The sequence below is a fragment of the Embiotoca jacksoni genome, unplaced genomic scaffold, assembly GCF_022577435.1.
Source record: "Embiotoca jacksoni isolate LCO1_2020_lvr unplaced genomic scaffold, fEmbJac1.0.p SCAF_12, whole genome shotgun sequence".
NCBI lineage: Eukaryota > Metazoa > Chordata > Actinopteri > Embiotocidae > Embiotoca > Embiotoca jacksoni.
In genome coordinates, this window is record NW_027185252.1 from 9,961,657 (window position 1) to 9,979,221 (window position 17,565).

General features: G+C 44.4%; 1 protein-coding gene across 1 annotated transcript in view; it reads right to left on the reverse strand.

The window, feature by feature from the left end:
• Positions 1-297: 297 nt before the first annotated feature.
• LOC138195357 (zinc finger matrin-type protein 4) overlaps positions 298-17,565 on the reverse strand; it is a 55,313-nt gene continuing 38,045 nt past the window's right edge. Inside the window, exons 6-7 of the mRNA XM_069144693.1 lie at positions 13,540-13,636; positions 298-1,953 (exon numbers count right to left, since the gene is read on the reverse strand). Of these exons, the coding sequence (XP_069000794.1) occupies positions 1,932-1,953; positions 13,540-13,636 (119 nt within the window). The 3' untranslated portion in view covers positions 298-1,931. The remainder of the gene's footprint in view (positions 1,954-13,539; positions 13,637-17,565) is intronic.

Consider the following 17,565-nt stretch of genomic DNA (forward strand, 5'->3'; position numbering starts at 1 on the left):
GATATGACATTTCAAAAATAATAATAATAATATTTTAAAAAAATAGCTGCGTAAAACAACGACGACGTCACCCGCAGCTGCTGCCTATTTACGCGAAACGCGTATTTGTTTGTTTTTTGCTTCGTTAAACTATTACAAAAACCCACCTTCTTGTACGGTTGTGCGATATAATATTACATTGCATAAAAGTCGTTACTCCTCAGTAGGTCCGCAGGAGGAAAAAAAAACCCCAAAAAAACCAGCCTCTCACCGGGTCACGTGGAGTTCACCCTCTTCGCCGTGAAATGGACAAAAGCAGAAAATAAATAACTTTAATGCGTTTACAGAGAAATAAAAACAAGAGATTAGCGACGAGTGTTTTTCAGTCTTTCTTTCTTTCTTTTCTTTTTTTTTTTCCCTCCATCTTAAAGAGAAACGTTGCTCGGGGTCAATCTCAGTGCCAGCACAGGAAAGCGGAGCGTGTCGTCTCTTCTCTCTCTCTTCGTTGTTGAAAGTCACTTCACAGACACTCTGAAGACGCTACAGACAGAGGTGGTTAAAGCCTCGGCGACGGCTCTTTTATACTTATCCAAAGGTTTTCAACTTTTTTTTGTTTTTACGAATAGGATGTTAAAGAAGAAGCCGATTCAGCACTAAAAGGCGGCCTCTTTTGTTCACTTACAAGCGGTGTGCAGTAATGCGTTACAAAGCTATCACTAGAAAGCAGCGCTATTGCCGAAACGCGCGACACAGGTTTCAAAAAGGCAAGTGAATGGCGGTCTTTTACATCTTTGCATGCATTGAATCGAAACCACCCCCACCTCCCCCCCCCCAGCTGCATTGTACATTGGCTGCTACATGGTGAGGTTTTTTTTTTTTTTTTTTTTTTTCTTCCCTCTGGCTGTTAACAACAGAAAAATAAAAAAATATTATATTATTAACACGTCTCCCATCTCCGCAGAGATCATTTTTGTCACCTCTGGACTTCATCTGACATCAGTATTTAATGCTGTGGGAATGTTTTCAACAGTAGACGAAGAATCGCAAGGTTGCGCAGACCCTCTTCAGGGCGAGAGGTTGAAAGTCTCTTTGTTGCTCCACGCTGTCTTTTCATCCCCTGGTTTTCGATTATATGGAATACGTGAAGATGGGTCTTCAAAATATCACATCCGCCGTTTGAAAAGAGATCGATCCGCTAGACAACACTAGATTCACGCTAAAAAAAAAAAAAGCTTTTTTTTTTTTTTTTTGAAGTTATGGAGATTCATGCAATCTGATATGGCTGAGGTCAATGGGAGTTTTGTTGTCCTTGGATTTAAAAGTTTGGGCCTGAGTTAAGTCTCAAGCGGTCTGACAGCGATCAAACGCAGTCTCCTGCTTCCGCATGTCGTCGGACTCGCATCGCTGTCAGAGCACTTGGGGGGGGGGGGGGGGGGGGGGGACTGCTAGTTCCAGAGTTATTGTTACTGCTGCTCTGTGAAGATCTTTGTAATGGTTATTACCGCTCTGGGCAACGCACTGACATCAGTTCAATTTCTAGGATTGTGGTTTCACGCTGGAGTCGCGCGGCGACGCGCGGCCGCGGGTCGCCCCGACCGGCCGCCGGTGTCGAGCGCTCGTCAAACACAAGGCGCTGAATAAATCTCAAAGATATATTTTTCGATCAAAAGGTAGAAATTAACACGCTCACAACGACCCCGCACGCGTGTGCTGCTGATGCGCGCGTGGGTGCGCACGCACGCACGCACACGCGCACGCACACGTGCACACACGTGCACACACACACACACACACACGCGCACACACACGCGCACACACGCACACACACACACTGAAGTTACTCTGCACTGCTTTCTCCTCAGTTTCTGACACAAGTCCTCTTTTCTAAAGTTGTTTACTCCAATAATATGTCTTCAACTCTTCTTCTTTCCAGAGTGGCCTGTCCCGGTGGCTTACTGCTGGTGTTGCTTCAGGCTGAAAACAAAAAACACAGGAAAGAATTTGTTAGTCTCGTTCCGTCGCCGACATCGGCGGATCCGACAAGACAGCGCTCTTCAACCGCAGGGAACGTCGAGCCCTCTGGGGAGACAGGTATTCAGCGTCTGTGATGTCTTTGGGTCCCGGAGATGTAATCTCATTTACCTGCAAGTCCACGTCTCAACCCATTCTTAATACGGCGTAGCCATGCAAAAAAAATAAACAAAGTCGGCATTGGTGACGTAACACCGCGCTAACCTCGCATTGCCGTTATTATTTTCTATTATCAGCTTTGCCAGGAATGACAGCTGTACTATACGTGAAGCATTAACCGATAATCCTGTTTCACAATCTTCTCATAATTACACCCGTCTGTTACGCCGTCAATCCGGCTGCGCCCCAAATTCCAACAAAAGGAGGACGATATGAGCATAAAGCCTCATGTTTAAGGTGCAGTAATTACTGTGGATTTGGCCTTTATCTCGAACCGCTGATTGTTTTTCATGATGACGGGCGCTGCGGCGGCATTCTGTAGCTTTATCACCGTGAAACAAAGCAGCTGCAGAGGCAAACATTTAATTAAAACAAAGAGATAAGCTGGATTGAAGATCATGCTAAGCAACACACACCTAACCGAGTAAGCACTTTTTTTTTTTTTTTTTTTTTTTTTTTTAGTGCGCGGGTGTTTAAAGGACTCAGATCTTTTGAAATACTGAGACGATGGTATTATATCAGCATCTCGACAGTAGCGCACAACACCTCGTCATTGTTTTTTGATATAATTGTTCGTCGTGTCAGTGTGAAGTGCTCAGTTTTACTTTCACGACGTAGTTTTGAAATACCCCCCCCCCCCCCCGCCTTTAGCTCAGTGGAGAAACGAACAGAATCGGACACGGGTGAAGTAAAAAAAAAGAAAAAAAAAGAAGAAGTTTTGCCTCCGAACGAGGCCGTCGTCCTGAGCCTGAAATGAAAACGCCGTCCCCCCAACAGCACAACAGATTCCACCGTTTTCATCGCAAAGCCATTTCTTCTTCACTGCTAATGGGAGCGCTGTCCGTCCAACACGCACGCACACGCACACGCACGCACACGCACAAACACACGCACACACACACACACAGTCTTCGAATGCAGTGACGGGAAAGAGGGAGGATGCACAGGCACCCCAGCTGTCAGCGCCTATCCCGGTAATAGCTGTTAAAACAGTGGCCTCTACACCCTGTCTGATCTGTCAGGACTCATCAAGCACGTCGGGCTCGGCGAGGAGCGGGAGGCCGGGACTCCGATCGCTCGCGTTGTTCTCTGGGAGGGGACAGGTAGCGGCGAGGAGAGGGCCGGAGGGGGCGGCGAGGTCAGAGCGGCCGAGTGCAAACGGTGCGGGGCAGAAAGAAAGGTCAAAGAAAGGCAACGGAGAGCCGTGCGGCAGAACTTGGTCCCGCTGTTGAATCCAAACGAGTGCGTTCTGTATCCTTTAAATGTGAAAGACACAATGCATTATATTGCTACTGAAAGCACGGTGTGTTCCTTTGGGTGATTAAAAAAAAAAAAAAAAAAAAGACTCAAATAAAAGTAGAGCTGCAACTAATGATTATTTTCAATTCATTGATTATTTGATTGTTTAGTTTCGAGGTTTTCTGTGACCCCTGAAAATCTTTATGAAATAATGGAAAAAGGCCCTTCAGTGTTCCAGATGGGGCACGTACAACTTTTTTTTATTTTATTATTTTTTTTCACCAGCAAACAGCTTAAATCCCAAATATATTGGTGTTGATCTAAAACAGAGAAAAGCCACAAACTGCCCTGTTTAAAAGGCTGCAGCCAGAAAAGGATTTTAGTTTTTTCAGCATTTATTCTTTATGGCCAATTTGGGAAAAAAAATAATCGCTCAAAACAGTTGATTCAGCTGATTAACTCTTTGTTTATTCAATAAATAATTCAATCTCATAATCTTCATGTTTTGATTTATTGAATAATTGTTGCTGCTCTGATGAGCAGTTCAACCTGAGGATGATATTTTTTTCCTTTCCTTCTTTTCCCCCACCCCAAGTCTAAACTTTTCGCCTTTTTCTCGAGATACTGGATAGTTTAGAAATTAAGAAAAACACACAGATGTAGTTTTTTGAGGTTTTTTTTTTCACCGTTTGATCTTCTCCAGAGCAAATGTAGGAAATATTCCCATTTCTCGAGTTTCAAGTAGCAAAATGTTATTTCTGCTTCATGAACGACCAAATACTTTAATAATTAAAACTCTTGAGTCATTTTTTTTGTTTTTCATCACTGAATTTGCCAAAACTTTTCGGACTTTGTAAAAGCAGAGGGAAGCCTTCATAGTGGCAGAAGAAAAATTGAATGCATTTAGATTTGGCTCTGTATTGATTGCGGCTGTCGTTAAGTTGCACCGTCACTTGTCGTATTGTTTTGAAGAGGTCTCCTGACTGGCCTGTTTCTATGGCAACAACACGGTCCAAGATATGAGCTCGTCGAGCGATCGCAGTCGTCGTCCTGCGCCTCCAAACCCCCTCAGCGCTGTACGCAGCGTCTGAATCTCACTTTTGAGATGTTGTTGACAAACTGAAGAACGAAGAGTTCATTTTTGTCTGGATTTAAAAGAATATATGAAAGCACAATGCTACACGTTCATGACATGAATCTATAACACACGTGTTGAAACTGCGTGTCATTACAATATCGTCTAGAATATCGTTGGCGCAAAAAAAAAACCAACCAGATATAGTGTGATATTATTTTAGGGCCTATATCGCCCACCCCTAGTAACACCTCACACAGTCTTCAGCAGATATAGCTTACATAAATGCTATTATTAGTAGGCTATGTGCATTGCAGAGTTAAGAATCGGAACGAGGCCAGTGTCTGAGCGAGGAGGAGGAAGGTGAGAAATAACAGGCCGAGGGCAGGCGGGACGGCAGAGCCAAGGAATGTAGGAGGAGGGTACAAGGTGAAGGAGGGGTTGGCGTAAAAGTAAAGGTCACGGTCTGTGAATGGGGTTGTTAATAGACTAATCCAATAATCTCTCCACACATGTGGGATGTAAGATATATTAGTGTGTGTGTGTGTGTGTGTGTGTCAGAGAGGGGGCAGAGAGAGTGCAACTGCCTCTGTGTCCGAGGGAGGTGTTAGAGAAGATGAGAAGGTCACCTTGGCACGCTGTGTTGCCACGGTGTGTGTGTGTGTGTGCGCGTGTGTGTGTGTGCGTGTGTGTGTGGGTGCGCGCCAGGTAAACAGTTCAGCGGCGGCAGTTGCCAAGGGAGCAGAGATGTGAGTCATGATTCAGGCCCCCTCTTCATCCCCTCACTGCCCTCACCTTATTAACATCACAGACAGCAATGCTTAGGGCAATGTGCGTGTGCGCGTACACACGCTAGGCTTGTCTGTTTGTGTGATTTCTTTTTTTTTTAAAGAAGGTGTGAGGGAAGACAAGGACGAGTGCCTTTGGGGAGATGAGGAGAGCCTTAGGCATGAGCCTGTGTGTGTGTGTGTGTGTGTGTGTGTGTGTGTGTGTGTGTGTGTGTGTGTCCTCTCACTCTGCTTGAGGCAAGGTGAAAGGTTAATTCAGGACTGCTGTCGGGTAGTTCTCCGCTTACATACTTCCTCTGTTACACTTCAACACACACACACACACACGGGCCATGACACATGCATGCAGCAAGCCTGGCCTATTAGCAGGTCGATAGCTCAACCATTTGCATTCAGAGTTACTTTACACTAAGCACCGTAATCTGTCGCCCTCTCTCGCCGTCTCTCTCCTTCTGAGCCCTTCTGCGCATTAATATGTTTTCGTAGTTTGTGTGCATGCGTTCTCTGTGATACTGATGCTGAATAATTTCCAGGGTGAGTAGGCTAAATGGATTGTCCCGGACAAACATCATCATAGCCCGGGGCCCGCGCTAACGTCAGCATCGACATCATCATACACAATTACACGCCATGCACATAAACACACATAAAGCAGGCCAGAGGTCCAAATTGTCTCACGAAAAAAACAAAAAAAGCACCCAAGAAGGAAAAGGCCATGCAAGGAATGTGAACATGAATAATATCATACAGGTAGTTAAAGTCGCGCATCGTCATCGGTCAGAGATGCACGGTGTAACCACGCTGACACTTCACATCAAGTAAACTGCACTTTACTGCTTCGTTCTTGCTTGTGGATTCCAAGTAGCTAATTAGTGTCCTCTCTTGTTTTATGCATTAAAAAAACAACAACAAGTGAACGTCTGTATACGTTGCTAAAGACTCCTCAGGCAGCATAAAATTGCTGGTAATGGTTGCATAAAAGCCATCATAGCCTTGAGGATACTCTGAGCGATGACTGTGTACTCTCACACCACTTGTTCTGGTTCAAAACACTGAATATTAATAATAGGGACATATACTGATAAACCAGCAGGCCGGTAAATGTTTTAAGGACCCCACGACGTGCATTTTTTTTTACCATGTTCATGTCATATCTTTTATGTGGAAATTGCAAATTAAGCAATATATTTACATACGTTTACTGTTTAAGAATTATGACGATGAAGTACAAAACTGTTACTATATAACTATATTCACTAATAGAAGCACAAGGGCTACAGAGCCGCATAACATATCGAGCTGTTGGCGTATTGAATTGTTGTTTACTTCCATGCCAACAAACTGCAAAATGATGAAAGAAAACCGCAGAATATCACGGGCTCTGGGAAAGTCGACCTTCTCGAAGGCCAATAGTCACAAGGACAGATACAGGAGATCATTCCTGCCGACCGCAATAATTCTGTACAATAGCTCACCTCCTGGCAAAATCCATCACACAACAATAACACCGTTGTCTGTGTTTCTTGGTTGTTTGTATATAATATATATAGATATATACTGTACTGTATATACTGTGAATTTTATATTTAATATTTTTTTACTGCTATTTTATTGCTTTTTATTATTCTATTATTATCTTATTGCTTCCTGTATGCTGCTGTAGCGAAAAAAATTCCCCTTGGGGATTAATAAAGTAACTAACTACCTACCTACCTACCTACCTACCTAGTCCACTCTTGCATGTGCAAATCTGCCACGGCAACCACTGTATATTGGCATGTGTTTCCAAGACGATTGCTGGTGCCTGTGAATGGAGTCATCATATTTCTAGACAATCCTATGTTTTGTCTCGACTGAACTTGTCTACCAATCTCCTGGATGGCGAAAGCGGAGAAGAAAAAAAAACACGTTTTTTTTTTTTTTTTTTTTTTTACAGGAAGAAACGTTTAGCTGCACCACAATAAAGATGAACATGTGTGACATCTAATAGGCCAAATGCCTCAATCTGGCAATTTTAATGAGAGTGTAAAATAATCAGCGGATCGGCCCCATGGTTCACATCAGCTCCAACATTTAATGGGTTCCTCCCTGGCCCACGCAACACCCTTCCAAGTTTCATTAAAATTGTGCTGGCAGTTTTTCTGTAATCCTGCTGACAAACAGGCAAAGAACAAAATCAAATAAACACACAAACAAACTGCTGAAAACGAAACCTCCGTGGCGGATGTAATTGCAAAAAAACAAACTTTTCACGAAGTACATGCTGCTTCCCCTGACACGTCCGAATTGTGCAACTATCCGCCTCTAAACTGTTACTTGGACGCAGACTTAAATATAACTTTTAAAACTTGATCTCATATTACCTACTCTCAGACTTACAGTCACTGCTGCGAGCATCCTGCCATCATCTGAACACTTGTCAGAGTTGTACACGGCAGTAGGGCCGGGGCAACAACAACAAAAAAACAACAACACTTCAGCTCTTCATGCTGCGTCTTTAATTTTCACTTTCCATTCGTTTTTTTTTTTTTTAAGAGTACTGGAGTCAGAAATCAACACATGGATTTAATGTTCATCAATCTGCTTCAGTTCTGTATGCCCACTGGTGTCCCTGTCTGATGGCCAGCTAAGTGCCATTGGCTTAATTGCAACACACTGTAAACTGTGAAAATATTGTGCCAGGTTTATCTTGTTATATCTCCGCTGTTATCATCCGGTTCAGGTCCAATTACAGCAGCCAGTCTGGAGCGACCGTGTGAAGTCTGCAGCATTTTCAAATGACCTGCAGCTGACTGAGCGTGAAGCAGATGCTCAGCACAGATAAGGTGAGCTGGCAGATAGACGCATCCAGCTGTTTAAAGAATAGAGAAATGCCTTGTTGTTTTCTGGTGACACATTCCTAATGCCAAACCTCACGCTCACGCGCGCACGCACACTCGCGCGCATACACAAATAGACGTAGACACATGCGCACTTTTCATGGATGTTTCTTCGGTGAGAGATAATTCCCTGCCGCTGTCAGCTGCGCTTTCGTCTCCTCCGAAAGCTCCTTACACAAGCCAAAGCTCATCCTGAGTGTGAAGGAACACGCATACGACCCACACGTGTACGCACACACACACACAAGCTCAAAAATAAGGGTGGAAGATTGCTCATAACTTTGCCAAAGTCTTGTCCGGCCTGTAAACAACCCAGTGATATGAATGGAACGATCTCAATAGCCTCTTTTCCTTAAGTACGCTTACGTTTCTACTTTTATCCACATGGACACACACACACACACACACACACACACACACACACACACACACACTATACACAAATATAAAACACATTCCGGCACCACAGCTCGTTCTTAAAGGGAATGGACTTAACCGACAAAAAGCACACACACAGTTCTCACATCCTCTTATATCGAAACAAGCACTGCCTTAGAGGTGGCCAGTCATTTGTGCTGCAGCCCGTGCGTGTGTGTGTGTGTGTGTGTGTGTGTGTGTGTGAGACGCTTTGCACAATGTGAAGCACAGTACAGTGTGCTTCACTGTACAAGGACATTTTTTACAATCATATATCCATATACTTTAATATGGTGCAAAGGCTAAAACGTAATGCATGCTGTGTAGGAGAAGCGAGTGATGGAGCCTGAAGTGGTTTGGAACACACACACACACACACACACACACACACACACACACACACACACACACTTATGTACCCGTATTGTGTTGCGCCTGAGTGACTGGGCGAAGGCAGAGGAAGTGAGGTTGATGAGGTGGAACCTTCGCTCTTGTTCTCTGTTTCCCAGAGGATCGATACGGCAGTGCAACGGAGCTGGCCAGACTTATTTCCAGCACCAGCGTTCGATCTCATGGACTTCAGAATTTCCGCACGTGATTGTTAATACGTCCGCGAGGGATCAGAGCTGTTGCGTTGTCGCATCTCATGGAGTTTCTCACGCGTTATACATGCCGTCTGTGAGTGCGCGATCCTGCAGATACTGCTTCAGGGAAACATCCACAATCCATAGCACCGTACCACTTAAAAAAAAAAAACAGGTCAAACAAAGTTCATATTTTATTATTAAACTGCTTATTAACATTTAAAATGACATCTGAAAGTCCTCATTATTCACAGAAGTGCCCCCAAATGTCTCGGTGTGCGGTAGCATAAATCCATCTTAAGATGTCGCCAAAACACTCCGTGCGCTCCGAAATGCATCTTCTCCTTCTGTTGACGTCCCCCGTGAACAATCCCGAGTAAATTTCCCCGCTTTGAAATATGACTGAAGCCCCAGTTCTGCCCACGCCTCCACCGGACCTCCTCTGCTTCCCGTAAGCCTGTCTGATAGAGTGGATGAGCGACTTCCTCTCCTTGTATCCGTTGACCTATCACAACTCTTCCTGTAAATCTCCCCGGTGCCTCGGCCTCTCTCACCCGTCGACACCCTGCGAATCCATCCTCTCTATCTTAAAGCCCCTCAGCTGTCAGCAACGGCTGGTTCTCAGCTCATTGTCCACTCCGAGTCGGCTCCGTACCTCCACCTTTCAGTTCAGCTTAAGGTGATTTACTCTGCCGCAATTTTGTTTTTCTTTCCCTTTGCTCTTCGCACCTTCCTATCTGCGACACATCCCGGCTTCTGTCTGTATTACTACATTTCTCCATGTTCATCTGTCTCTCCTCATCACTTTCATCTCAGCCTTTTGCCATCTCTATATCCTTTTTTTTTTTCTCTCTCTCCTGCCTCTGTCTAAAACGTGACGCGTCTCTCTGTCTCTATGTCTCTCTGCGTCTGTCGTCTGATCTGTCTGTCGCTGTCGGTGGTGCACGCCGTCTCTCTCGTGTCGATCAGACTTGCTTACTCCCTCGTTCTCTCTCATAAACACGACTCTTCCTGTGCGTCTGCCCTCTTTTCCGCTTTGGGACAGTAAATCTGACAGAAGGAGAGAGTTATGAGCCACCATCCCCCCCCCCCCACCCCCACCCCCGTGATTTACAGGCTCTGTGCGGTCATATTATTCAACTGAACGCTCGCACTTTTCAGGAGTTTAGCTGACTCACTCTCGAGCGAGTGAAGAACTTGCATTAGGTGTTCAGTATGTTACTTAGTGGCATGTAACAGTTAATGGAATTTGACACAATACCAAAAAAAAAAAACATATTTTCCTCTCGGCAACAAAATCACTTTCCAAGTGTATTGCTACAGTTTCATACGATCATTCTCAAAAGTCATTATGGCGTTGTGCTGGGAACTTTCCAATGCGACAACTTACAAACTGCGAAAGCAAAACGTCGCCGTCTGTTAAGGAGAAAACACATCAGCCTCTGTGGAACGTCAAATACCTTTTCAGTTCTCACAGATTTTTTTTCATTTAAAAATTATTATTTTTTTCATTTTAAGCGTTAGCTTCTTTGTCAGCTCTCATACATACTGGGGATTTTTTAACACATTATGTAAATGATTGAAGATTCAAACATTGTCCTGCTTTATCCTCCACAGCTGGTTGAAGAGCTGTGAGGCACCTTAATACTGCTCAGAATAAATTGCAGCCCATTTGTGTCACAAAAATCTGCGGAATGTATCTAAACAAAATTCAAGAACTCCGCTTTTGCTCGAAGGCCTGCATAATTTATATATTTATTTGCTAAACGTGGATCATAATACACATGCACAGCCACATTCACAGTTTATACCGTTCACCCAACCGTGCACTGATAAGTACAACTCTGTCCACCCTCATGGCAGCATAGCTCACAATTATGGACACCACTTAGTTCGTACTGTCTTACCTTCCTTCCACACAGACAGCTCGGCGGCATTGCCGCTGGTCGAACGCGGCGCTGCATGTGGCGTCCCAACCAGCTGCCCCCCAAAAGAGGGTTTTCAGATGGACTGATGACACTAAAATGCCCAAAACTCTGAACTGCGCGGCGATATGTTTGGGTCAAATAATTCTGCCTGGGTCAGGAAATGTGTTTAGAGCATTTGTTTGAAGGTAAATGTCTGTTGGGTGTGCCCAGCTGTCAGTACGCATCGGGGAGGGGGGGGGGGGGGTGTTATTGCAATGCCAGACTTACATCATGAAGACTGACAGCCACTGGCAATAGAAGAGCACAAGATTCGTATCTTTAAACAACCACTTTTAAAAGAAACTAAATACTGCATGTAAAAAAAAAAAAAAAAAAAAAATCCATCTCAGCAATTTAGTCAGTCTGTTACTAAATTCTACAATGCTCCTTTAAATAAAATAAAATGCCTTGTAGTTTTGAAATAAAATATTGATCCTATTATCTATACATTTTACACGAGCACCCAGCTGGCGGATTTTTGTTTTTCTTTCTTTGTTGATACTAACTACACAACCCGAGTACAGAAAAGTCCGTATGTACTCCATATATACCACTCGCTGTGTACTCTGTTTAGCAAACAGTGTGCGTGATGTTTCTCGTAATAAATTACATAAATCTTTACGTCTACTTTATCGTGATCAGTTGACATAATAATTTCGAATTCAGCCTCGGCTCCGAGTAAATCGACCCTATTATTCACTTTGCGTTTCTGTCTCCTCCTCCCCCACCCTCTCTCGCTGTTGTTTTTCCTCACTACACCCACCACTCTCTAAGAGTTAACTTGTTTGCAGAAGTTTGGTGTACGCAGACCAGACAAGTTTATGCTCTAGGGTGGTTAAATATAGAAATTTTAGCTGCCTCAACTCTCTTGAAAAAAAAAAAAGACAAAAAAACAACAACAACAACAAAAAAAGAGAACGCTGCAACAATTATATCCTCAAGCACTCTTTTATCTGACAAATACCCTATTCACAGCCCACTTAATTACCATTACGTTACTTTAAATATGGAGAGACGCATACATGCGCAGAGACCCGCACCGCTACTCTGCCTACAACCTCCCTCGCAGCTATATCATGGTAAATGCATGAAATGTAACTGTTCCTCATCACAGCCTCTTCCTGCTGCTGGATGTAATTTCCCTCCACAATGACTTTGATTACATTTTCTAGAATAAGCAATCAAAATGACCAAATCTCACTGCAGCTGTCATTTATTATAATGAGTAAATTCATTCCCATTGTACTGCTGCAGTCCGCTACATATTCCCTTACTGCAAATGTGCAATTTTAAAGCCCATATATTGTGCACATTTTATCAATACCGACTGTTTTGTGCGAGCGTTTCTGCCCAGCTGAACTATCAGCCTTCTCCCTGTGTCACTGTACATCATATGAGCAGATTGCAGTCAAAGCTGTGCAAATGCTTTGGCTGCATTCTCTTTGTCGTCAAAGTGATTGAGGTGGATCTAAACCTGCGCATTTTCGAAACGTTTAATCTGTTCAGACAGACGTGGCCAAACATACCTCTTCTGTACAAATCATATGCGTGTAAATATTTGATTTAAGCTTTGTTTCCATGTCCCCCCCCCCCCCCCCCCCTCCATTTATTACCAGACCTAAATTCACTTTGCGAATAGATACGAGTCTGGCCACGCTCCACTGGGGATTGCTAAAGAAGTGGTTGTATTCTACTGGGCGAAGACCACCACGAGCTGTAAAGAACAGAGACCCTCTTCCAATGTGAAGAAGACGCCGTAACCACGTCTGTAAATTGCTGACTTTCTTTGATATTTGCTGCTTTGCCACAACTGTTTGTATGGCTTCGTCGCGCTCTGCCACCGATGTCGTTGCTGAAACAACGTTTGGAAACCAACGCTTGACTTTAACATCATTGCCGGTTGCTGATCGGAGTGGCTGAGCAAACCGTCACGCGAGCCGGGTTTCCAGACTGTGATCACAGTGAAGAATGAAACTTGATGCGTTCGATGCGTCATCTCTGTGGGACAGAACAGGAAAAGAATTGTGCTTTTGGAGCGTTTCGAATGCCCGCGCTCACACGCGAAAAGTCTGCTGTCACACCGCTCGTCTTATTTCCGTCAATGTTGAGTGTAGACGGTGGAATATTGGCACAACAGTGATGGCGTCGGGACTGAAAATGGGCACCGGGAGTTGTTTTGTCCGATGTCGTGTACCAAAGTCGATGACAACCAATGCTGCGTCACGACACCCTGACGGCATGTCGACCGCGAGAGAGAAGTTCACGTCCTGCCCACTCGCACTCCTCCGCACACCGCGCCAATCGCTGCACGAGGTCGGCGTGGTTGCCAGATTGTTTCGGAAAGTTACGCTCTTGTCTGTCTTCGCGAGGATTTGATTAAATGATCTATGTCCTTCTAAAAGGTTAAGACGTCGTACTCACTTGTTCTGGTGCTTGGAGCCCTGGAGGTGTGCGTGGTACTGCTCGATGGAGTTGAGGACCACACTGCAGACGCTGCAAGAGTAACTACTGCGCAGCCCTGCAGAGACACAAAGTTAACGTCAGTTACTTTGAGTGCACTTTGGATAAATGTGGTGCCTAAAAATCCCCAAAAGCTGCCATCGTCATCATCATCTGGATCCCCCAGCATGCGGCAGTGAGGCCAACATGAACAACAATAAAAATCTGAACTGACACTAAGTAACAGTCTTATTTTTCAACTCTGCAGTGCAGGGTAATTTTCCTAATTAGAGTGCAACTGGAAAGAGATTTGATTAGACTAATCATTAGCAGAAAACCAGCTACATTTTTAGATCCTTAGATCAGTGCCTTCTTCCTTCTAGTGCGTGCGTGCGTGTGTATGCGCGCGTGTGTGTGTGCGCGTGCGTGTGCGTGTGTGACGTTTTGAAACTTGAACTTCCAACTTGAGTTCAACTGAAGAATTGGGACACCAGGAATAAGAAAAGAACAGCGCAGTAGGTTGGGCGCGCACACCGAGTGCGGCTGCGCGCGCGCCCGTTTTTATTGCGTCGGTGAATGCATGCTTGAGATGGTGCGGCTCAGACACAGATGTTAACTAATTAGAGGGTTTGCAGGTGGTCGTGATGAACACCCAGAAATAGACGGATGAGGTCGGGGATGCTGACGGAGTGTGATGAAGAGGGATTTGAGGGCGGGGGAGGGGATAGGTAGAAGGAACGAGCGAAGAAGAGCAACGTTTCCGGAGAAAACACGAGATCTGTATGAAAAGATGAAGGCGAAGGAGACGGATAATGAGTTACCACACTGCAGCAGTGATGTAAAATGCATGCCGGGGTTTAATGACCACAGGAGAAAACATCCCCATGCGCAAAAAAACAACATCCTCTTCTGGATGTGGTAACTGCAGCGTGGCAGCGCCGATTTTTAGAGTCGTCTCTCTTTCGTGAGGGCAGAGGAAATGCCGTCTGCGTCGGTGGGGATAGGGCAATCAGCAACGTGGCATAATTGCCTGTGCTCTTTGTCAGAGATACAATGAAGTGCTATTTTGGTTTTCTCACATTCTGCACTCTGCAGAGCCGTCGCTGCGGAACTTTACGCCGACGAGAGATGATCAGCGCTGGCACTTCAGGGTTGTGTGACAAAACAGGCAAAAAATAATTCCTTGAAGCCTTTTCCCCTCGAGCTTGTCCACGCTCCCCCCCCCTTCTTTGTGCCTTGTTTTATTAAAAAAAAAAATTATCCACTGTGAGTGTAATTCTAGGTGTGTGCTGCAGCCAAAATTGAGTGTGCTCGCTTGTGTGTGTGTGTGTGTGTGTGTGTGTGTGTGTGTGTGTGTGTGTTTGCCCTTTTCTCTGTTGTCATTACTGTCCTTGAGATTTATGACTTGTCTGTGTATTCCATCACCTTTTGACCTTGTGTGGCAGTAATTGGTGAAGTATGTTTGGGGATGAAGTTGTAATACAGTTAGGAGTGGTGGGAGGTCATTTAAACTGGGCGAGAAAGGCATAATGTGGCATATCTACCCCCTGTTGCTTCGGGAGTCGCTTTTTTTCAGGGGTGATTAAGGACAAGCAGTCATTTACGAGAAAGCCACGACTAAATTAGTTGCCTGGAGTAAGCACTGTCTCGGCTTAAATGTTGATATTTTGCATCTATTAGGAGCTAATAACAAAGTCTGTGTGTGTGTGTGTGTGTGTGTGTGTGAGAAGGAGAGAGAGAGAAAAAAAAAAGAGAGAGATAGTATAAAATGTCATTACTTGTGTTCTCTCTAAATGGAAAGGCTTCTAATTGGTGAATTAAATGATTTGGAAAAGAAAAGAAATGATAAGTCTGTCATTCTTCTCTCCTTTCTCTTCGATGTAATTCTATACTGCAGCCAGGATTACACAAAGAGGTCTATTCTCGTATGTACGATTAAGTGTGTTGCATGTGTGTGCGTGAGCACACACAAAAGGCAGCTTGCCCGCTTTTAGCCCGATTGATGTCACGTCCACGCAGCCTGGCCGCGCCGATGTACACTATGCTGCCGTTCCTGTCAGTGCCAGTCTTTTTGAACGCACGCACGCACACACACACACACACACACACACACACACACACACACACACACACACACACACACACACACACAGATACTGTGATTTGGTTAATAAAGCCTTTGTGGCATAAGACCACGCTGTGCCCTAATCCATGTTAATTACATGCAGGGAAAGTGTTTGCGCGATGCAAGTGACGGCATGCAGTTCAGGGTTGCGAATGTGGTCGTGGTTGTGTTTTTTTTTTTTTTTTGTGAGCATGAGCGGTATTTATGAGGGTGTTCTAAACCTTGTTAATGACACGAGAAGATATGCCAGGAAGAGAGAAAAGAGGGGGTGAGATGAGCCGAGGCAGTGGGTGTGGAGCTGTTTGTGGCTGTCATTTAATGTACAGAGCCTTCTGGCATCGCTGGCACCCCTCGTATGGAGATGCCTAAATGCCTGTCGACAAAGTAGTGAGCCCCATTTCGTGCTCCGAAAATTCGGTTCGTTTCAAGAGCTTTGTTGCGGAGGAATTTAACATCCTTCTGCAGTTTGAGGGTGATATATTTTAACTTCAGTTTTTACTCTTTGCTTCAGCTCGAGCCACATTAATGACCCGTTTGGAGCATGATATTTGTGGGTTGTTCCATTAGGATGCTCTGCCAAGCTCTAACTGCAGCTCCTTTTTACTTGTAAGTCTCACAGGGATTTCAGGTAGTGCTCAGCACTGACAACTGTGAAATCTAATGTTGCGTGAACACTGTTGGTTAAATAGTGGGATGGTTTTAGGAGTCAGAGGGAGGGATGAGTCTACATACCACCACTGAACATCAAGTTACATAGAAGAGGAAATCTCTACCCTGAATTGATCCCTATGTGGCAGACTGCATGTGAGAATCTCACTGGAAGGTATTCATTTGCAATTTTATTCATGGTGCTGTCAGGATATTAGTTTATTGAGCTTTTACTAGCCCAGAGCTTTTTGTGCTGCGGTACACCCGTACTTTACCAAGGGCTTCACAAGATTAAAAATGAACTGAATCCAAATGGAAGCCCATTGAGATGCAATCAAAACCAACAGTGTGCAGTAGAGTCTTGACAATGTGTCTCACAGGAATATCGCACAAATACCATTGCAGGCAGGGTTTGAGCACTGGGTGATAGTCAGAGGGAATCCAAGTGGAATTTTACCAACAAACTTTGAAGAACTTGGAGAGAGAGTAATTAGTTTTGCAGGCAATGTGACAGTAATTGGAAAGACCATCTGTTTTAGACAAAAAGAATTACCGTACACTGGGAACTAGCTTTTTGAACTTTTGCTTTTAAATGAAACGACCAGATTCTTTGATTCTTTTTTCAGTTCACACTGCAGCTCATTAGTTTGTGTTGTTTATTCTTCATGTCACTCTAACCAACTAATAATGTTGGGTAGCTTATAAGGATGTATGAACTTAATAGGTTTTGGCCATAGACAGTCATCGTCTCTAGGTCTGAAAAATGAAGACAATACGGAAGTGTCTTTAAGTGCATTACCACTGAGGGCCACTAGGGGCTGCCCAGAAAACCTCTGCCTCCACATGATCTGTGGTTTCTGGTGGTCTTTCTGAAAATTATTTCATAATTGATTAGATATTAGGCCTCAAAGAGAGGTATATTTGGGGGTGTGCCTGGTTTGATTGACAGGCCCGGGGTGCAGTCAGCTTTCAGGTGTAGGTGGGCGGGCGTGTCCTTGGGTTCTCGGTCAGATTCAGCACGTTTCAGCGTCTAAATGTGGTCACTTCTGGTTCCAAAAAAAACAACCCAAGATGGCGACAGTCAAAGTGCCAAACTCGAGGCTTCAAATCGGCTGATGGGGTGATGTCACAGTGCATTTTTGGGGAACCACAACTTTTCAATAAACTTTTTCAATGCCTAGTTTAGTAAATATAAACTTTATTTGGCGAAATATATCAAACTACCCGTTTAATCA